The sequence below is a fragment of the Ochotona princeps genome, chromosome 17, assembly GCF_030435755.1.
Source record: "Ochotona princeps isolate mOchPri1 chromosome 17, mOchPri1.hap1, whole genome shotgun sequence".
Classification (NCBI taxonomy): Eukaryota; Metazoa; Chordata; class Mammalia; order Lagomorpha; family Ochotonidae; genus Ochotona; species Ochotona princeps.
The window spans coordinates 52,242,097-52,265,104 of NC_080848.1; the positions used below are offsets into that span (position 1 = coordinate 52,242,097).

General features: G+C 47.8%; 1 protein-coding gene across 1 annotated transcript in view; it reads left to right on the top strand.

Annotated features, from left to right (window-relative positions):
* The window catches only part of STX8 (syntaxin 8), a 231,307-nt gene that overhangs the window by 33,602 nt on the left and 174,697 nt on the right, over positions 1 to 23,008 (top strand). The window contains exon 5 of the mRNA XM_012929734.2: positions 18,828 to 18,952. Within this exon, the coding sequence (XP_012785188.1) occupies positions 18,828 to 18,952 (125 nt within the window). The remainder of the gene's footprint in view (positions 1 to 18,827; positions 18,953 to 23,008) is intronic.

Below are 23,008 nucleotides of genomic sequence, written 5' to 3' on the forward strand. Positions count from 1 at the left end.
AATACAATTTTATAAAACTCTTCCTTTGAGCTACCGATTTTAAAAAAATTTCCGATGTGTGTTTTATGTCACTAATTATTTCAAAGATGTGCAAAAGAAAAATTAGCATTCAATTTAAAAATACCTGTCCCCACCCCCACCCCCACATTGTAAACCATTGATTTTTTTTTTTTTCTGTGTCAAGCTTGTTTTCTGAGAAGGAAATGGCTTAGCTAACCACAAGAATCACTATGGACTCTACCTTGGTTACTGTTATTAATACTCAGCTAGCCTACTCTGCTAGAAGTAGGAATTGCTAAGAGCGAGCAGCATCAGTCGGCTCGTGTGAGACTACGGGCGAGCCGTAATTTTCTGTCCCTTCTATTCATACCGCAGAAGTCGAACTTCCTACATTTTTCCAGACCTGGTGTGGTGGCTCCTTTGGCTAATCCTCCCCTTGTAAACACCAGGATCCCATATGTGCACTGGTTTGGGTCCCAGCTGTTCCACTTCCCATCTAACTCCCTGCTTGTGGCCTGGGAAAGCAGCGGAGGACGGCCCAAAGCCTTGGGACCCTGCACCCATGTGGGAGACCTGGAAGAAGCTCCTGGCTTCAGATCGGCTCAGCTCTGGCTGGCTGTGGTGGCCATTTGAGGAATGAACCAGCAGATGGAAGATCTTTGTCTCTCCTTTCATGCAAATCTGACTTTCCAATCAACATAAATACATCTTTAAAAAAGAATAGTAAAACTCCCCATTACTGTAATGCAAAGGGCAAGGCAACAAAAATGTCTTAGGCAACCCCACCTGCTTTGACTGCCTGGATGGCTGGGTGCCTGCTGTGTCCCAGGCATGCGTAGTGGCAGTGTTGTTGGAAAAGCCTGCAGCAACCAAGCGGCACCTACCTTTTGCACTTGAACTGCTGTGTATGTATGACTGTAGTCAGGAAAAGGAGAATCCTACAAGTCAGTCAGATGAATTCGTAAGAAAATTGTATTATGCTGTTAGACATTATCACTGGGGGAATTGATTGGCTAGGGAGACTTCATGGTTTAATATTTAATCATTTTCTTTTTTGTGAGTATATATACTATATTTTCTTTAATTTTTTAAAGATTTATTTATTTTTATTACAAAGTCAGATATACTGAGAGGAGGAGAGACAGAGACAAAGATCTTCCGTCCAATGGTTCACTCCCCAAGTGAGCCGCAATGGCCGGTGCTGCGCCGATCCGAAGCTGGGAACCAGGAACCTCTTCCGGGTCTCCCACACGGGTGCAGTGTCCCAAGGCTTTGGGCCATCCTCTGCTGCTTTCCAAGGCCACAAGCAGGGAGCTGGATGGGAAGTGAAGCTGCCGGGATTAGAACCAGCGCCCATATGGGATCCCGGGGCATTCAAGGCGAGGACCCTAGCCGCTAGGCCGCCGGGCCCTATATTTATTTTTATTGGAAAGTCAGGCTTACAGATAACTTCCCAAGTGACTATAATGGCTGGAGCTGAACCGATCCGAAGCCAGGAACCAGAAACCTCTTCCTTGTCTCCCACGTGGGTGCAGGGTCCCAAGGCTTTGGGCTGTCTTCTGCTTTCTCAGACCATAAGCAGGGAGCTGGAAGGGAAGCGGGATTGCGGGAATCAGAACCGGCGTCCCTATGGGTGCATGCAAGGCGAGGACTTCAGCTCCTAGGCTACCGTGCCGGGCCCTACATATACTATTTTTAAAATATTTATTTGGAAGGCATAGAGAAGGAAAGATAGATCTTAATTTGTTGATTCACTTCCCAAATGACCACAGCAGGCCAAAGCCTAGAGCTTCATCTAGGTCTCTTACGTGGGTGCAGGGGCCCAACAACTTGGGCCGCCCTCTGCTCCTTTCCCTGGTGCTTTAGCAAGGACCTGAACTGGAAGTGGGGCAGCTGGGACTTGAACTGGTGTCCGTGAGAGATGCCAGCGTCGCAGGCATGAGCTTAATGTGCCACACCTCAGCGCTGATCTGTGTATTGTTTCTTAGGCTAGATTTGATGTTCCTCGAAGATAGTGATCAAAGCCTAGCATTTAACTATTAGCTCAGCAAATAAATGTTTCTCCTCTTATCTGTGTCTTCCATCACAAGCAGCGTAAAAGTGGAAATTCAGTAGACGTATCTACAACAAAACGGAGCAAGTACGAGATGGAGAGCACATGTGTGTGAGTGCCTCCTTGCTGCTGTCCTCAGATCCCCTCCTCGAGATGCCCACAGCAGCTGGGAGGTGCCAGCCAGGAGCCGGGAACTCCATCCGGGTTTCCTGTGGCGGTGTGGCAGGATCTTAATGACTCGAGCCATCACTGTCGCCTCCCAGCGTATGCTTTAGCGAGAAGCACAATTTGTGTGCCACTTTCTTGGGGGGTTTAGGGGGCGGTGGAGCGGACAAGAGAGGCAGTTTTTGGTAATATTAGGCCAAGATATTGAGACTTTGAGTCAATCCAGTAGTTGCAAGGAACTCTAGATTTTTTTAAAGAGTTTTTCCAAGTGTAAGTAAGCGGTCAAGCCGGTCACAATGTAAGGGGCTCTCCATTCTGGGGTACGGGTTTCTCACGGCCTTTCCCAAGGCAGCCATGTGTGACAGCTCGGCTCTTTTCACGTCAATACCCTCCCAGAGATGATTCACACCCACCCACCACGCACACCCCTCTCGCCTGTGTTTTAATCCTATTACATGAATTATGGTACAGAAGGCACTCGTCACTGTATTTTTTTTTCTTAGCACTGTATCTTGAACACTGTGAAGTCGCACGTTGAAAGTAGCATTTGTAAACATCTTTAAACTGTCTCAGAACTTGGCGAACAGCTCTCTGAAGCTTTTAGTTTATTGCACTTATGAGGCTGTTACTTCTTGAAGGGATATCTGTTAATTTTCTTTTTTTTAAAGTTCATTTATTTTGATTGGATATGAAGATTTGCATGAGAGAAGGAGAGACAGAAAGATCTTCCATCCATTGATTCACTCCCCAAGTGGCCATAATGGCCAGAGCTATAAAGCCAGGAGACAGGAGCTCTTCCAGGTCTCCCACATGGGTGCAGGGTCCCAGGGTTTTGGGCCGTCCTGAACTGCTTTCCCAGGCCACAAGCAGGGAGCTGGAAAGAACAGGGAGCAGCCGGAACACAAACCGGTGCTCCCTGGGATCCTGGCACTTGCAAGGGGAGGATTAGCCAGTTGAGCCAATGTGCCGCCCCCACCTTTTTTTTTTTTTTTTTTTTGATTTATTTTGTTTACTTAAATGGAATAGTTAGAGAGATTTTTCCATCCTCTGGTTCATTCCCAAACCTTGCAACAGCCAGGTCATGGCTAGGCCAGAGCCAGGAGCCTGAGACCCCGTCCGGCTCTTCCTCATAGGTACAGGGGGCCAAGCATTATCAGGGAACTGGACCAGATAGAGTAGTGAGGACTTGAACTTGCACTTCTGGATGAGATGCCAGTGTTGCAGGTGGCAACCTAACACCCTGGGGCACAGTGCCAGTCCTTGAAGATGTTTCAGGAGCCAGCCAAGTCGGGTGGGGGACTTGGAGCAGGAGAGGAGTCAGCCCCTTGGGCCACCTGCACCCCTTGTTGTTGCCTGGTTCACATCTCAGCTATTTTTCTGCTTTGAGCTTCCTGGTCACATGCTTGGAGATGGCAGATAGTGGCTAAGTATTTGGGTCCCTGTCACCCACATTGGGAGACCCAAGTGGAGTTCCTGGCTCCTGGTGTCCAATGACGCAGCTCTGGCTGTCACAGGCTTTTGGGGAGTAAGCTGGCAGGTGGAAGATCTCCAACAGGGTCTTTAAAACACGAAGCAACCAAGACATAGCAAGTGGAAAAAATAACGTTACATGCGAATATTATTTTAACCTTAAGATATTAGTCAAACAGAAGATGTCTGAGACCCCTACACAGCAAACTTAAGAAGCATTGTTTAGAACTAGAGCCTGAAGCAGCATTAAATCATGCGCAGAGGTTGAAAGATTGAACATTGTAACAATGCCGTTTTTCCCCCCAAATTGATTTATAGATTGACAGTCCCCAGCCAGTTGAGTGTTTCCGTTTTGTGGCTTGAGAAGCTGATCACAGTTACGGTTTATGCAGCAAGGCCACGGAGGCCACGGGACGAGAAGGGCCAAGGTGATTCTGAAGAACAGAAAGGCTGAAGGACTCACCGTAAAGCCCCAGCGTGGCGTTGACAGAGAACAACAGAGAATTGGATGTCAGTCGAGTGCATTTTTCGTCACCTGATTTATGACTCAGGCTGTCACACTGAGACGCAGTGAGGGGACAGAGAGTCTTTTTAGTAAATGATAATAGGCCACCTGGATATCTGCATAGATACAGAAGAATACATCTTAGCCCCTGCTGTTCCGCAACATAAAATAAATCCCCAAAGAACGTGGATCTGAACGTGAAAGATACGAGAGCGTTGGAAGAAGACGTCGGAGAACATCTTGATGACCTTGGCATAAGGCAGAGATTTCTTAAACAGGCACGAGAAAGACACCCCACTTAAAAGGAACATAGGACAGTTTGGACCCCATGAAAAGAAAGAACGTTTCTCAGAAAATACCATGAGGAGTGATAAAAGCCACAGGCTAGAAACTCTCTGCCAGACAGGTGCTCAACAGGAAGTGTATCTAGGTTATGTGAAGGATTGCTGTAAATCAGAAGGCAGGCAGACCTTAGCAAAAAGGACGGGGAGGAGGATGGAACCTGGCCTTTCCCAAGGAAGGACCCGGGGACGGGCGCACCTGTGAAAAGGTGTTCCACAGGAAATTACCAGCCAAAGCCCTGACGCCCTGCCTGCAAAGAGCAGCTCAAATGGACGCTGTGACAGACACAACGAGTGTGGCCAGGATGTGGCAGCGACTGGAATTCTCATATCCCACCGGTGGGACCATAAATCTATGCGGCCTCCTCATGAAGCCATATGGCCCAGGTGGAGCCGTCCAAGAGACCTGAGCCAGAACGTTCGTGGCAGTGCTGCTCGTTCTGCGCTCCTCGGGAGAGGGGACCCAAGGAACACGGCCAGGGTAATGGGTCAACGACATCACAGCGTGTTCCTGCAGTGGTCGCCGCACAGCAGACGAGGGTCAACCAACCAGCCACCGAGTGCCTGCTGCGTGGTGGCTGACTCTCGCTGGCATCCCATCCAGAGACATCAGCCAGGCACAGGAGTACCCGTGGTGTGATGTCATTCCTGGAAAGGGAAAAACCAACTCTGAGCGCTACAGCTCCTGAGCGTGGCTCCCTTTGTGGGGGGTGAAGCCTGGGACATCAGTCAGGGGGCTTCTAAGGTCTGGTGCCACTGTGCCTTGCCTCATGGGGAGTGGCTATTGGTGGCAGTCACGTGGTGAATTTTCTGGAAGCTTTATGCTGCTACACTTGGGATTTTTTTTTTTACTGCTTCATTGTTTTGTTAGAATTATAAAACATGCATGTAAGTACAAATGTATATGAACATGCATTTATATCCTACATATGTTTGTGTCACACATGTGTATATGTATTGGCGTGTGTGTGTAAAAATAGAAGCTTAGATGTAGATACTCCTAAACATGCGTGTATACTGACGTGCATACAGATCTGTGCACGCGTACCCGCACACCCCCCCACACACCCACACACCCCCACACACCCCCCCACACACCCCCACACACACCCACACACACCCCCACACACCCCCACACACCCCCACACACCCACACACACCCAGTCTAGAAGCTATATGCTGGACAAGCCACTAGGTGGCGATGTAGTCAATACAAGGGAACGCCTCAGCCACCCTTCCTGGTTCTGTATTTTGCTAAGTTAGGGTTTTCCCACTTTGGAAAGCGTTCAGGACACATTAAGACTGCTTGTGCCTCCCAAGGGTAGGAAAGGAAGAACTCTGTCGCCTTCCAGGTCTCTCTCGTTCCCACTCTGCTCTGTGTGAACACGAAGCTGATGGGCATTTTAAGGCGCCCTCTCTTTAGACTGGCTGCACAGCGTCTCTCTCTGGCTCCCACCTTCCAACTGCTCCTCCCACTTGGGGGGCATCGTTGACTTTGCCACTTCTCATGTTTGGTGTTGGTTTCCCATTCTTCATTTACAGGCGGAGAGGGATTTTCTGAGTCAGTCAGTGGTCGCTTATGGTGTCATTTCCTCCCTGGGTCTTTGCTCACATCCCCCTGCTCAGACTCCACTTGCTGGGGACACAGCGCCCTGATTGGATTTGAAAATTCCAACAAGGTCTTTATAACAGGAAGCCGATCGTTGTAGCAAGTTGCCATTATGACAAGTATAACAAGTTAACAAGTAAAGATTATAACACGGTCATTATAACAAGTCCCAGCACACTGACTGTACAATCATAGCTTAACTCTCTCCTCCTCCCTTCAGTGTAGGTCCTGAAGTAACCAACCAGCGTGCACTCTTTGGGGTGGGGTCTTTCTGCAGCGTCGGCTCTGTGGGGTGGGGTCTTCCTGCCCTGCATTTATCTGAACTTCCACAAGTATTCATGTATAGGTTTACATAAACATGAATCTTTTCCTTTTAATGAAAGCTGAATTTTATTTTATATGTGTCTTTTTTTCCTGTATTTTAATTCTTTCCCATTTAGACATCCCTCCAAATCAATAGATCCAACAAGTTCTTTTCTGTAGCTTTATTCTGTAACATAAATATGTATATATATATATATATTTTTTTTTTAGTGAAAATACAGATTTATCCAGAGAAAAGGGTGCTCCATCTGCCTATTCACTCCCCAAATGGCCACAATGGCCCAAGCTGAGCTGATCCGAAGCCGGCAGCCAGGAACTTCTTCCAGGCCTTACAGGGTCCCAAAGCTCTGGGCCTTCCTCTGCTGCTTTCCCAGGCCACAAGCAGGGAACTGGATGGGAAGTGGAGCAGCTGGGACCCGAACTGATGCCGATAAGGGATGCCGGTGCTTGAGTGTGGCGGGTTAGTGAATTGAGCCATTGTAACAGGCCCAGATGGTTTCCGCAGCTGCCAGCCACGCTGCTGTGAACACCCGGGAGGATGGAGATGTCTGGTTCGTAGGACAGGGTCCTCGAGGTGGAGGCAGCAGGACCAGAGATGTGGGTCTGTTTCCTTCTGTTCTCTCTGGCCGTCAGTGGGAGGGCCTGTTCCCCTTATGGACGTGACCGCACTGGGCTGGGTGAACAACCAACCTACAACCAACTGAAAAAGAGTAGCTTGCTTTGAGCTTCCAGTCCTTAAGTTCTAGGCGAGCTCTGACTTGTGGCATGGGAAGTAAAAAGATCCCTCAATTCTCACATGCACTAATTTGAAGTTTTAAAAGTCATTTGGGAATTGGAAAAAAAAAAAAAAGGAACATTCCAGTCCAGTCCATGAGTGAACAGGAAGAAGCAAGAGGAAATAGTGTGTATACTGTGTTAGGTGATTGAGGTTGCTGATTTTTTTATTTTTAAGAAAAATATCTGTTGTCTCTTTTCCCAGTTGGGCTTTTGATAAAACTATTTCAGAAACTAAAAAAAAAAAGTAATGTCCTAGTTTGCTTAAAAGAAAAAGTCTTGTTTGTTCTGCCATTCTTACCTTTTTTGGATGGACACTCGCATACTGTCCATTGTTTCACGTGACCTGCCCTGTTGTCTTCGTAGGGAAGCCTAGGATGACATTCTTGATTCATGGGCTGGGAGACCCATGCTTAGGGAAGGTGTGCCCGAGGTGGATTCAGTGGTGGAGAGCGAGCTAGAACTCGAGTCAGCCTAATGCCATTGTCTCACGCCTCTCTCTGATTCTGGGCTCCTGGGGTGGTTCCACTTGAAGGAGCCCTGGTCTGTCCACTTCTCATTGGCTTTGGATGCCAAGTCCTCCTGTCCGTCATCTCCCTCCTGGTCGGCCAAGCAGCCCTCAAGTCCCACCTTGTTACTTTTTTGTTGCATGATTCAGAACAAAAGAGGATTAGAAAACCTGGGTTTGAGTTTTGACTCTTGGATGTTCTGTAAGTAAAAATGGAGATGAACCTCTCACAGTGCGGTGGGGTCGAGTGAGGTAAACACACACCAAGCTCCTTGGAATGGAAGGTGCCCTTGGAGCACAAGGGGGCCCTTGCTGTCCCTGGCCGCAGCACAAGGTGGAAGGGATACGGAGGGGTGTGCTCCCGGGGGATGTGTCTGTCACTCTGGAACGGTGTGGGGCATCTGTGGTCCCGAGATGAGAACAGACAAACATGGGTATGAGTGCTGTGGGTTGAGAGGACCTTGGAAGAAACTTGGTGTAGCCCTTGTAGAATGAATGGAGGGCACACTGTGTTATTTCCTCCCCCCCCCCCGTGTCCTGTCTTTGTTCTTTCTGGAGGAATAGTTTTGGTGCCATTCTTCGCATGGGTGTCCAGCTGCCTGCGCGAGTCACCTGAGAGGAGCTGAGCCTGGCCACAGCAGGAGGGGGTGCCAGGGCGCAGAGTGAGCGTGCGTGTCTGAGTCATTTGCATATCAGATACAGGTTAGATGAACTCAGGTGGACATGATGGCTCTACAGGCATCTTTGGCTCAACTATGTTATTCATGGTACCCCTCATGTAGTCTTTTAATGGGAAATTTGGATTTTTACCCATTGCTTAGAGAATCACTACTGCGGTTGCCATTTCCAGCCAATGACCATTTTGTTAGACTCACGTCTTTGTCCGTAGAATAGTATTTATATGGGGCAGCAATGATTCCAGGATCCCATATGGGCACTGGTTCTTGTCCCAGCTTTTCCACTTCCGGTCCAGCTCACTGCTGAAGCACCCAGAAGGAATTCCAGGCTCCTGGCTTTTGCCTGGCCCAGCCCTGGCCATTGCAGCCAACCAGCTGGGGAGTGAACCATAGAATTGTGTCAACTCTCCCGGTTTCTCTGTAACTTGAACTTTCTATATAAATGTATTTTTTTTTTAAGATTTATTTTATTTTCATTACAAAGTCAGATATACTGAGAGGAGGAGAGAGAGGAAGTGGAGCTGCCGGGATTAGAACCAGCGGCCATATGGGATCAAGGCGAGGACCTTAGCCACCAGGCCACGCTGCCGAGCCCATAAATGTATTTTTTTTAAGTGTTAAATTGCACAATGAGTTGGACGTTTGATTTTTTATACAGTGAACAAGAAGGGAAATGAGCAAACTAAAAAGAGAAAATATAGCAGGAGCCAGGCACTCACTGGGTTTGTGAAGAAGAAAATGAAAGATTAAGAGTACTTATGGAGGACAGCATCCAAAAGGCCTGGTTCTAGGACTAGACCTTCCCTCATCAGACGTGAGCATGCTGGTGTCTTTGGCCCGTTCTGTTCCCGGACATGAGGCCAAGCTTGCCATGTTAAGCATAACTTCTGGATTGCTGCAGGGTGAACTTCAGCCCTGCACCAGCAGGTGGCGCCCAGGCACCATAAATTTGGCCTTGCAACCAACCCCTCCCTTACTCTTTTTCTACTTTCAAGTTCCAAGACTTAGAGGGTAAAAGAACATTACCCTTTTTTTTTGGTTTGTTTGTTTTATATGCCTGGTTTTAGATTTCCTGACGATCCTCAAGAACAGCAGCCTGGGCTTCTGAGACTCTGAAGACCAAAAGGAAAGACTGTGGGTGGTCTTCCCTCACTCCAGGTGGAAGACAGAATCTTCTGTCCACTGGTTCCCTGCCCAGATGGCCACAATGGCTGGGGCTGGGCCATTCTGAAGCCAAGAGCAGCTTCCAGCTCTCCCATGTGGGCACAGGGACCCAAGAACACGGGCCACCTTTTGCTCCTTTTCTAGATATATTAGCAGAGAGCTGCATCGGAAGTGGAGCAGCCGGGACTTGAATCAGTGCTTTTATGGGATGCCAGTAGAAAGGCAGACGCTTAACCTGCTATACCATGGTGTTGGCACCTTCACTGATGTTCTTAAAAACGAATGTGTGGAATATAAAAAAGAATAGAGTGTTGGATAGTCGTAAATGTGTCTACACAGGCCCGTATAGCCATGGATCACGCTCCTCATTAGTTTACGTAGGGGTTGTTCCTGGAAAGCCTGGGGAAGTTCAAAAAGTAGTGAAAATTCTCCCTCTCCAGAAGCTGTGTCCCTTCCTCCCTCCTCCGCTAAGTCACTCGGGTAAGTTTGGCCAAGGATAGGAGGAAACATAGGATTGGTTTAAAATTAGAAAAAAATATTTCACTCTCAGATTTTTAAGGATTTATTATTTTTATTAAAAAGTCAGATTTACAGAGAGAGAAGGAGAGGCAGAAAAATCTATGCTGGTTCACTCCCCAAGAGACCGCAATGGCTAGAACTGAGCAGATCTGCAGCCAGGAGCCTCTTCTGGGTCTCCCACGTGGGTGCAGGGTCCCAAGGCTTTGGGGTGTCCTCCTCTGCTTTCCCAGGCCACAGGCAGGGAGCTGGATAGGAAATGGAGCACCCGGGACACTAACTGGCACTCATGGGATCTTGGCATATGAAAAGTGAGGATTTAGGCTATCACATCGGACCCCATTCACAGAGATTTTCAAGATGCTATGATAAAATTTCCTTGGGAAGGAAGATATTTTGCAAATTGAGTTTTTATTCTGAACTAATACTAGTTTTCATTTTAATGAAATGGGCACCTCGTTAAGCATTTTTGGTCCCTACAATGTGAGTTCCAGAAGAGTTGGGGTAATGTGTGCCTTTTGTTCACTCCCAAGTTCCTGGCTTAGTGCTAAGAATATTCAGCAAAGTTTTTGTTGGTTGGACGTAAGGATGGCTGGGTAGAGACGTGGAATGTCCCGGAAGGCTAGACGGAAGGAAGTGAACAGTCCAGTAACCGTGACTTCAGGTCTCCATCCACCGACCACGATCTCAAAGGAACACTTTGCACTGGGATTGTTTGGGGGAGCTCTGTTGAACTTTGGGAGAAGTTTCCCTTTTCCTAAGTTGTGTCGGTTCCTTCCAAGCCACCCGTGTTTAGAGATCTTCATCCCCTCCATGCAGCCAATTCGCCAACACTCGTGGGGTTTTCCCTCCGAGTGGAGGTGGTGGTGGCTCCGGCTCCCCCGCGAGAGCCCTGCCACCCGCCGGCTAATTTGCTTAGGTCCCTGCCTGCTGGCCTGACCGTGGCCTCTCTTGGCATGCCCCCATCTGCAGGGTCTAAGCACACTCACACATAGATCTTTTTTCTTTTTTTTTCTTTTCCCAGACAAAATAACAAAATAAATGTGCCCTGTAGTCACTTTGACATCTTTTTGAAGGAAAAGCACCAGAAAGGCACTTCACTTGGCTATTTCCAAGTCCGTAGCCAGTGGAGAAGGCCACCATGGCTATGGGGGCTCCCTGAGGCTCCCCACTGGTGCTGACGTCACTGAGGAGGCGACCCCCGCCCCCGTGGGGATGAAAATGAACACTCCCTGTGGCTTGGAGAGTGACCACAAAGCTTCTGCTGATAATCTTGGCCGGATGGCTATCTAGCCAGGCGATGGGGTGTGACATTTATTTGATAAGTTCCATTTCTTAGAGACATTCTTGAAAGTATATGGATTTTAAAAAAAATGTCGACTTTTATTTCTTTTTTAAACCTTCGAAGCCACCTATTCTGAAGTCAGAAGGGCAGTGTCTCATTCCTGTAGCTTGGCAAGAGAGGAACGCTCCAAAGGCAAGGCCTGAGCCACCAGGTGCTTTACTGGCCCAGCTCAGTAATTCCTGCCGCTGCTCGAGCGATAACTGGTCTTGGCCATTGAAGTCTGGAAGACAGATAGCGGTTGATTTCATTTTCTTTCCCTCGTTGCTGTTAATCTCTCAAGATAAAAATGTTAAATACTTTTCCTCGGCTTTTTTTTCCCCCTTTCTCTCTTTTCCCCTGGCTTAAAAATCCAGTGGTTTTCCCAGTGCTGTTGTGTAAACATTTACCAAATACTTCTCTGGCGTGTTCCAAGGCTGTGTGTGTTGGTGCCGAGGATATAAACATGACTGTCGAGCGGCCTCCCCTCCCTCCCTGAGCTCGTAACTCAGGAAGGGGGAGAGAGGAGTCCATTGCTAACCGCAGTCCCTGCTTGATGCATGCGAGGCGAGAGCCCCCCGGAGCACCTGCCATGATTGATTCGAGGGAAAGGGGCCTGGGGAGGCTGGCTCAGGAAGGACTGAGCAGCAGAAGTGACCTGGGGCTGAACCTTAGGGGCCGAATGCAGTTTTGCCTGATGGAACAAAGGATGTGGTGGGGCCCTCCGGACTCATACAAAAACATGAGAATGTGAAAGCTGGTGCCTTTGGGTACAGGCTGTGGGGCTCATGGAGGAAGAGGAGGGTGTGTGCTCGGGGCGGGGGTTATGTGTGAGGGGGGTGAGGTTGCACAGCGGGCCAGGTGGAGGAAATGCGCGTGTGATGTCTGTGTGAGGATGAGAGAGCGACTGGGGACACGGAGACCCATGAGAAGGCCATGGCTGTGCTATGGTCCTCAGTAGAGGTGACGAGGGTCTTCGTCAGGGATGGGCTCATGGGGCTGTGAATGAGGGTGTGGACTCGAGGACCATCTTCGAGGAAAACCTGGGTCATTTGTGAGATGTAGTAGAGAAGAGGCCATGGGGGGAAAAAAACACCCAGCTACCTTGGGAGTATGGCGCTTGTGCTAACCAAGCAGAGAGCAGAAGAGAAGCCGCAGAGGGGTGCAGGGAAGGCTGTGAACTTGCTGTTAGATGCATTGAACTTGGGGAGGTGCAGCCAGGTGGAAAGACACAGATGCAGACAGGCGAGGGGGAGCTGCAGCAATGTATTGTGTGTGAAGTCCATCTGTAAGTTCTCAGAGCAGCAATTTTTGCAGTGAGGCTGACGGGCAGGCGGCCTGGCCTGGCCTGGTCTGTTCTCGCTGTTAGGCCGGCCAGCCTTCCTTCCCTCCCACTCCCTGCCTTGGGATTCTGAACCGGTGGTCCCACTAGGAAGGATCTGTGCTGTGCCTACTCCTTGGGGGAAATCTGTCCGAGTTCATTTGTGCTGAGCGTTAAGTGGTCTTAATCGCCGCTAGCATCTGTTGCTGGCATCGGAAACCGTGGGGACAGACAGACTGGCCAGAGGGAGACCACGCAGCAAGAAGAGCAGCACGCAGAATTCCCGCAACACCCACATTCAAGGGTGGGAAGCGACATCCGACTGGGGGGATGTCTGGGGGAAGCGACATCCAACTGTCACGGAGAGGGGGGTGGCAGCAGGAGAGGGCATAGCAGAGGGAGCCGTGGGAGGATGTGGGATGAAGTCTGTTGGGAGGCCAGGCAGAGGGGTCCAGCGAATCCTGGGCAAGGCCATGGCTGAGAGGACCCTTTGAGTGGAGAGGGGAGACAGAAGTTGTCTTGCCATGGGTCCGTTCAGGAAGTAGAGTGAGCAAGTGCAGCTTTTTCTCTGAGGAAATTTGTATTTGTATGTAGAAGAGGTTTCGTGTATATATATTTGAAGATTTATAGTATGGGGAACTGGCAGAAAGCCCAATCTGTAAGATTCTGGGAGAGGGCCCGGCACGCTGGCTCAACTGGCTAATCCTCCCCTTGGAAGTTCCAGGATCCCATATGGGTGCCGGTTCGTGTCCTGGCAGCTCCACTTCCCATCCAGCTCTCTGCTTGTGGCCTGGGAAAGCAGGAGAGGACGGCCCAGGGCCTTGGGACCCTCCAGGCCATTGTGGCCCTTTGGGGAGTGAACCAGTGGATAGAAGATCTTTGTCTTTTTTTCTCTACATAAATCTGCCTTTCCAATAAAAATAAGATAAATCTTAAAAAAAAATCTGAAAGAGTGGAAGTGAAAAGATATTACAACAGGTAGTGGCACACTGTCATTACCTACTTTGGAGTTAAATTCTGCTAGATTCAGTTCTGTCCCTTTCCCCCAATTCATTCTCTCTCTGTTTTTTTCTGTACTCTTCTAAAATGTATGTTTTAGAAGAAAGACAGGCAGAGATCTTCTGGATGGTTCACTGCCCCAATGCCTTGCAACAGTTAGAGCTCAGGTATGTCAAAGCAGGAGCTCAGAACTCAATTTGGGCTTCCCATACGGGTGGCAGGGACCCAAGCCCCTTGAGTTGCCACCTTGAGTTGTCTCCATGGCAGGGAGCTGAATTAGAGAGCCCTTCTGGGGTGTTTAGCCAGGCAACTCCATATGGAATGCAGGTGGCCTAACAGTGTCTTAATTGCATACCAAATGTCCACCCCTGATAATTCTCCTGATTAAATTCATCCATTTATATGTATGTATATTATATATATTATACATAATATATATATATATATATATATTTTGCTGAAAATTTTAAGGCAGAGTTTTTCTCTCCATGCCCTTTAGGCCTGAGTGATGAATGAGAAGTGGTTCCTAGCCTGATGGAGCTTACAGTGTAGCGGTGAGAATATAACCATCTATGCCGTTTGGCAGTTTGAGTGCAGTCAAGAGACGGATCAGGAGTGCAGGGAAGAGTGCTCTTTGCTGTGGAGTAGAAGGGCAGCAGAGTTGGTGTGTGGTGAGGAGGCAGGGCCATGGGTCTCTGGAGGCGAGAGCGTCCGCCCTGCAACGGAATGTTAGTGCACTCCAGAGTCAGCCAAGACGCTCGGCGAAGACGCTGCACGTTTAACGCTGGCGGGGGTGGGAAGACCCCAGAAGGCTGGGAATGGGCGAGGCAGGCTGGCATGTACAGCAAAGGCTCTGGCAGCTGCAGGGAGAGGAGGAGTAGAGGCAGGCAACAGGTGTGCTGGAGTGGTCCCAGGACAGAGGGGAAAAGCTTGGAGGGACTGGCTGATGGGTTAGACCATACAGAGTGTGAAAGAGAGAGTCCAAGGCTTTTGGCTTGAGCCAGTGAGTATTCAGTCAGTCAGTTGTGAATTTATACAAATCGAGAAAACAAGGAGCGAGTGAGAGAGAGGAATAGGTTTTAAGGGGAAAGTACTGTTTTTCTTCTCTGTTCTTTTTTATGCACTTCATGAGGAAACTTAACGCTGTCCAGATCTTAAACATCATCTAGCATAGTAATTTCCTTCCACAGGAAGTCATAGTGAGGGTCTAGAAGGGTGCCCACCTCCTCACACCAAGTTGAGACTTCCCACACTGTGTCTAGTGCCACTGTTAGCAAGGTGTCCTGTGCCCACTGCTGGCCAGAAGGGAGGCAGGAAACTGTTGAGAGACATGTTTTCACAGGTGAGAAAGTGGGGCTGGAGGAAGGGGGTTGCTGGAATCATCCAAGGACAGCCAGGGGCAGTAGCTCTTGGCCTAATTCAGTGTCTCATCATGGTTGGGTTTCTCTTTCCGGTTTGATTAGAAACTCCTTGAAAGCAAAAATGATGCTTTCCGTTCCTTCAGTTTCCTTGCACCTGCAACAATTCTGAGTCTCAGAAGGCCCCACCTCAGGAGTCGAGCTGAGCATGAGGACAGGTGAACAGCAAAACCAGGGTCCTGCGTGCAAGGTCACTGTGACCTTGTCAGGAACAGGCATTGTAATCAGCAGAATGGAAACACTGAAGGGGAGAGGAGGGAGAAGAAGACAGGGCATGTGTGTCTGCTGTTGATGCTAAATTGTGTCCATGTTGTCATTGATTCTCTGACAGCTGTTTACATATGTAAATATATGTGTATTTCTAAGTCTCATATATATATACATGTATATACGGCCACATTTCTACTTTGCCATTTTTTTTTAGCCTGTTAAGAGTTACTGCATAGGTTTTTTTTTCCCTCTCCTAATGGATTTTTGACCATATGCTGTAGGAGTCCCAAGAGCTACCACGAAGAAACTCCAGCATGAACTCCAAGAGCGGTTTGCTCTGAAGTGGCTGCTCACGGCTGGCCACCGGTGCACTTCTGAGGCAGCTGACACACCTCTGACCTGTCCCACAGGTTCTGGCACTTGCTTCGCAGTGACCCAGACTCCCACAGGAGTCCTGTTTCGTTTCTGTTTTTGTGTTTTAGCAAGGTGGTGTAAGAGGGGGTTGTACACGGAGCACAGATTTTCCCCGTCCTTTTCCCCGTTATTAGGAAACGGATCCAATGTGACAGGTCTGCCTCTCAACACTTGAGCGCAGGCACTTCAAATGAGGCTTGAAGGGAACAAGTCTGCCTCTCTGACACCGTGGCAGAAGTTTTTGTGTCTCCGTATGACATGCTGATTCATGCGCTTGAGGAAGAAGAGACCAGCTGGGTGCTTACAGTCTCACAGCCTAAGGAATCCAACATTTTCCTCTAGTGCTACCTGGCTTAGTTGGTTGAAACCTATCATACTCATCTATGGGGTCAAAGGCACCAAGATAAAAATTCATAGAGCTTTTGGGATGGACTCGCTTATGTGATGTCAGCATTTCAAGGAGTTCTTTATATAGTGCGATAGCAGTTACCTTCATTGAGTGATTGTTTTCTTCCAAGTGCTTCTGCTAGGTTAAGTACTTTGCAAACTTTTTGCATGCTGTATTCCACCTGTAGCCCTGACGCATACCCAACATATCCACACCTATCCTCAGAATCAAAACAGCACCTGTAGGAAGCATTTACACTTCATGGGGGCTGAATTTGTGGCATAGTGTGTACAATCATTACCGCAATGCCAGCATCCCATTTGGGTTCTCTGTTCAAGTACCAGCTGCCCCACTTCTGATCCAGCGCCCTACCGATGGTCTGGGAGAAGCAGCAGCAGGTCTCACAAGTGCTTGGGCCCCGTCAGCCACATGGGAGACCCAAAGGAAGCTCTTGGCTCTGGTCTGGCAGAGTGCTGGCTGTTAACAATCATCCAGGCGGTGAACCAATGGATGAAAGATTCTATCTGTCTCTCCTTCCCTCTCTATAACTCTTTTAGCTACAAAATAAATAAGTAAATAAAGCATTTGTTTTGTAAGGGCAATGATTTTGGTCTATTTTGTGTGTATTCTTTTTTTTGTATCTGCATTGATTAGAATACCATGCACATAGTAGGATCAAGCAGCTGGTTGGAAGACATGGCTGATTTCCATTCTATGACCCTCCCCGCACCAGCGGGAGCAGCTGTTGCCATCTGTAATGAGGGTTGGCGATGCACTGGAAGCTGTTCTCTCTGTGCAGGGAAACTGCAGGCACCATAGCGAAGGGTGAGTTTCAGTTCTTCCCTCTTATCTAGTGGACCTGGGGTTCGTCTGTGTGAAAGGCTGGACAGAGTGGCAGTTATTTCTGGACAAGGAGAGATGTGATCAGGGCCAGAAGAATGCTGAGTAACGGAGGAACATGTGGATACATATAAAACTCGGGACTGTGCCTGCACAAAGTGAGAGCTGAGCGTTGTTATTCCCACTGCTGCCGCCACAACAGTCGCATCTCCATCCTGTATGTGACAGTGGTTGGGGATGGTCCACTGCACAGGCTGATTCTTGGACAGGACATGGACAAGTGGGGACAGAGGAGGGGATGCCTGAGAGTCTGATACACGGGCACCGAGGTGGGAACCGTGTGTTCCCTGCTCCTTGGACCATGCGAGCTGTGTGTCTGATGATGAAGGAGCATGTGGGTTACCAGATGGAGTCGAGCATGAAGCTTGATCATTCAGTGTGTTGTTTATGCTATGAATACTACATTACATTCATGTAATGCAATTTGAAGTCCTGTTACTGTGGGCAACCAATACCCCTCCATTTTTTAAAGATTTATTTATTTTTATTGCAAAGTCAGATATACAGAGAGGAAGATCTTTGTCCGATGATTCACTCCCCAGGTGGCCGCAATGGCTGGAGCTGAGCCGATCAGAAGCAAGGAGCCAGGAGCTTCTTCCGGATCTCCCATGTGGGTGCAGGGTCCCAAGGCCTTGGGCCATCCTTGACTGCTTTCCCAGGCCACAAGCAGGGAGCTGGATGGGAAGTGGAGCTGCCGGGATTAGAACCGGTGCGCATATGGGATCCTGGCACATTCAAGGCAGGGCTGTAATCCGTAGCCAAAACATTGTATTTGCCTAAGAGATGATATTTCTACCTTTGGTGTATGACAGAACTTGTCCTAAATAAAAAGGCCAGTGAAGAACCTCATATGTGCAGCCAGTGCCATGGTGTGGCAGGCTAGGTAAGCCTCCGTCTGTGGTGTAGGCATTCCATATGGGCGTCTGTTCCACTTCTGATCCAGCCTCCTACTGATGGCTTGGAAAAACAACAAAGGGTGGTCCAAGTAGTTGGACCCCTGCGTCCGTGGGGGAGACCCAGGAAAAGCTTCTGCCTTTGGACCAGCCCTACCCCATCTGTTGCAGCCATGTGGGGAATGAACCAGCAGATGGAAGACCTCTCTCTCCTCTCTCTGTAACTCTACCTTTCAAATGAATAAAGAAAATCTTTAAAATAATAATAAAAGAACCTTATTTACTGGGATCAATGTTATAGCATATGGCGATTCCACTTCTGATCCAGCCCCCCTGCTTTATGGGACTGGCTTTGTAGCTCTTTTCTGGGGAGAAGCAGCAGAAGACAACCCAAGTACTTGGGCCTCCACACCCATGTGGGAGACCTGGAAGAAGCATCAGGTTGCGGACTTCAGCCTGGCCCAGCCCTGGCCATTGTGGCCATTTGAGGAATGAACTAGCAGCTGGAAGATCTTGTAACTCTGCCTTTGAAATCAACAACAACAAGAAGAAGAACCTCATTTCCTAATCTCTTGTTTAGTTGTGGACTCCAGGACATCCTGGGAGATGAATATGAGTGGTTCTCCCATCATACTTGTCACGGGCTGTAATTCCACAGACCAGACCTGTGCCTTATTCAGTCCTGTATCTCAAACAGCCCCAAACACGGTTCCTAGCATAAATTCAGGATGCAGTAAATCGTGGTTACGTGTAAATTCTCAGAGCACGTGAGGCTGGCCTTCTCTGCACTTGGGGGAGTAGTTTGCAACTGAGCTGTGGTTCTCTGAGGTATGTAACGCATTTAACATTGTCCTTAGGTCCAGTCTGATGAGGGATGAAGCCAAGGGAGGAGCGCCCAACCCTTGGCTCTTTGAGGAGCCGGAGGAGACCAGAGGCTTGGGCTTTGAGGAAATTCGTCAGCAGCAGCAGAAAATCATCCAAGGTATTGAACTCCCCTCCCTAACCCTCCCCTCCAACCAAAACAATATAGGCTAAGGAGAGACCTTGCCAGATTTTTGTTGTGGTCTCGAATGTTCCTTAGCCCCTACTGGACATCAGAGTGAAGGCTGTGGGTCTTTGAAGCACTTGGTAGGTACTTTTGTGCCTTGAAACACCTGCTGGAGAGACACCTGCTGTCACCCACCCAGGTGGTCCAAGGAAGTAGTGCCTTTCCTTTGGGTTGGGGCAGCAATTAATCTTCTATGTTCAGGTGAATTTGGTGTGTGTTCCCCCGTAACTTTGTCCCCAATACAAGACCCCTTCTTTCTGTTCCATAAAAGAAGTCCATTTGGTTTTTGCCTTTGCTTATCTTGCCTGGGAGATTTTAAAACTTACCATTTCCTTTTCACTTTCTTCTATTTTGTTTTAAACCTCAGAAACAATACATAGCTGCTACTCATAGTTGAAGTGATACAGGGATGGGTAAGATGACAAGCCTTCTGTATTGCTTCTTCAAGTCTCAAACTAGGTTAAACGGGTGAACAGGTGTGTCTTCAGACTTGTATCGTGTGTCTCCCAGGTATTCCATATAAAACACATCTACAAATGGCAGTGTGAGACAGAGGCATCTCTTGGTACATGTGTCATCCACGGCTTTTAAACACGTGAGCGTGTCCTGGCTATGTCTCACATTAGTGTACAAAAGTATGATTTTCTTTCTCATTCCACTTTTGGAAAATGCCTGTCTTGAGGTCTAGGTGACTTTCAAAGCAGCACACATTTGAAGTGTGTGATGTGATGAGCTTTGACAGGTGTTTGTGTACCTGCAAAACCATGGCTACCATCAGAGTGAGCAATGCAATCAAAGATCTCCATGTCCTGGTGTAGTTCTTCCTGCTCCTCCCTGCGTCCCTACACAGCTGCTGTTCTGTGTTCTGTCAGTCTAAATTAGTGTCTATTTTTCTGTAATTTTTATATAAATAGAATCCTACAGCCCCTCTCTTGGGTGGTAAGGAGGTCTGGTTTATTTCGCTACGCATAATTAAGGTTCGTTGATGTGTTTCATACTGTCTGTCTGGATATCGCTGTCTTACAGTACAGTGTCCCATGGTATGAGCTTACCACAGGCTGTGGATCCATTCACCTGTTGATGAATATTTGTTTTTCAGTCTAGAAAGTTGCTCTGAGCATCCATGTGTGGGTCTTTGTGTGAACACACATTTTTCATTTGTCTCGGGTAAACACCTACAAATGACAATGTTGAGTCATAGAGCAGTTGTGTGTTGAATTTTAGGTTTGATACTAAAATTTTGTCACTGGCAACTTACAATTGTGTGTATCTGTGAACAACATGAGGTTTGGAGTTTGTATACATCATGGAAAGGGTACATCATGCTTACATTTGTATTACCTCACATGTTTACTGATTTGTGTTAAGAAAAAAGAAAAACACCTAAAATGTACTCTTCTAGAGGTGTTTGGTTGAGCTGCCAGTTGGGGAGCCCCCACCCCATCTCACTGCCCTGGGCTTAAATAGTTGGCCCCAGATGCTAATTCCAGCTTCCAGCTGACGCAGACCTGGAGCTGGCGGCAGCGACAGCTCGAGTAATTGGGTTCTGGACACCCACATGGGAATCCTGCATTGAGTTTTTGCTTTGGGCCTTGGGCAGACCCTGGCAAGTACATTACTTTGGGAGAGTTAACTCCTTTCTTTGTCTCTGCTGTTGATAAGGAAATACATGTAACAAGTTTACCAGAACTCTTAGCACATTTCAAATGTATTACAATAATCTCTTTTTTTTAAAAGATTTTATTATTATTGGAAAGCTGGATATACAGAGGAGGAGGAGAGACAGAGAGGAAGATCTTCCATCCGATGTTTCACTCCCCAAGTGAGCCGCAACGGGCCAGTACGCACCAATCCGATGCTGGGACCAGGAACCTCTTCCGGGTCTCCCACGCAGGTGCAGGGTCCCAAAGCTTTGGGCCGTCCTCGACTGCTTTCCCAGGCCACAAGCAGGGAGCTGGATGGGAAGTGGAGCTGCCGGGATTAGAACCGGCGCCCATATGGGATCCCGGGGCTTTCAAGGCGAGGACTTTAGCCGCTAGGCCACGCCGCCGGGCCCAATAATCTCTTGACCTAATTCTAACTGAAATTTATTTTTTAAAGATTTATTTATTTTTATTGGAAAGCAGATCAGATTTATGGAGCGAAAGAGAGACAGAGAGGAAAAATCTTCCACCCACTAGTTCACTCCCCCAAATGACCGCAACGGGCTGGAGCTGATCTGATCTGATCTGAACCCAGGAGCCAAAGCTTCTTCTGGGTCTCCCACGCAGGTGCAGGGTCCCAAGGCTTTGGGCCATCCTCCACTGCTTTCCCAGGCCACAAGCAGGGAGCTGGATGGGAAGTGGAGCAGCCGGAACACAAACCAGTGCGCATATGGGATGCCAAGGTTCTTGCAAGGTGACGATTAGTCATTGAGCTGTCGTGCTGGGCCACTAAGTGAAATTTTGTACTCTTTGAGCAGCATCCCTCCAGATTTGCCCACCCCACCCTGTCCACCAAGCTCCTCTCCTCCCAGCTTCTTTGAGTTGGACTTTCGATTCCACACCTAAGTGAGTTCACATTTGCCCTTCTGTCCCTGCTTAGTTCACATGGCATGGTGTCCTCCAGCACCATCTGTCTTCTAATAAATAATGACTACTTCTTTTTGGGGGGATATTGGCCATATAATCAGTAGTGGACTTGCTGGATTATATGGTGGTGCTATTTTAAATTTCTTACGTGATTTTCCATCATGGCTTTATTAATTCACATTCCCACCAAACAGCATACTAGAATCTCTTTCCGTATCTTTGCCAGTGAGGTGTTCTAATGGTTGTAAGGTGATAGCTCATTGTGGTTTGGATTGGCCCTTCTTGATGTTAGTGATATTGAACATTTTAAAAATATATACTGGGAGATAGACCCACATCTCTCACCATATACTAAGATCAAATCCAAATGGATAAAAGATTTAAACCTACATCCAGAAACCTTCAAACTTTTGGAAGAAAATGTTGGAAACACACTGGAACACTTAGGGGTAGGCCCTCACTTCCTAAAAAAGACTCCAAATGCAGTAGAAATCAAGACCAAAATAAACAAGTGGGACCTCATCAAACTAAGAAGCTTCTGTACAGCTAGAGAAACAATCAACAAAGTAAAAAGGCAACCCACAGAATGGGAGAAGATCTTCGCACACGACTTAGGTGATAGAGGGCTAATATCCAGAATATACAAAGAGCTACAAAACAACCAAAATGTCAAAACAAACAAGCCACTCAAGAAATGGGCACGGGAAATGGGCAAACACTTCACAAAGGAACAAACCCAAATGGCAAATAAACATATGAAAAAATGCTCAAGTTCCCTGGCAATAAGGGAAATCCAAATTAAAACATCAATGAGGTACCACCTAACGCCAGTAAGACTGGCCCACATGAATAAAAGCACCAACAACACTTGTTGGCGAGGTTGCGGGGAAAAGGGAACCCTACTCCACTGCTGGTGGGGCTGCAGGCTGGTACAGCCTCTATGGAAATCAGTATGGAGAACATTCAAACAACTCAAATACAACATACCGTATGACCCAGCAATAGCACTCCTAGGAATATGTCCAGAACACTTGTTTTATGAGAAACCAACATGCACTCCTATGTTCATAGCAGCACAATCAGTAATTGCAAAAACATGGAAGCAGCCAAAATGCCCATCAACAGAGGATTGGATAAGAAAGCTATGGTTCATCTACTCCATGGAATACTACTCAGCTATTAAAAAAAACAAAATGCAGTTCTTTGTGGCCAAATGGGCCAAACTGGAAACCATAATGCTAAGGGAAATGAGCCAATCCCAAAAGGTTAAATACCACATGTTTGCCTTAATTTGATATGATGTTATGTATAACAAGTTATGTTATGATTGTTATATGTTGTGTATAAACCAAAATTGAAATGTTAATGAGGTGGTCACAGAAGGTGGATAAGAAATCGCATTTACTTTTACCATATTGGT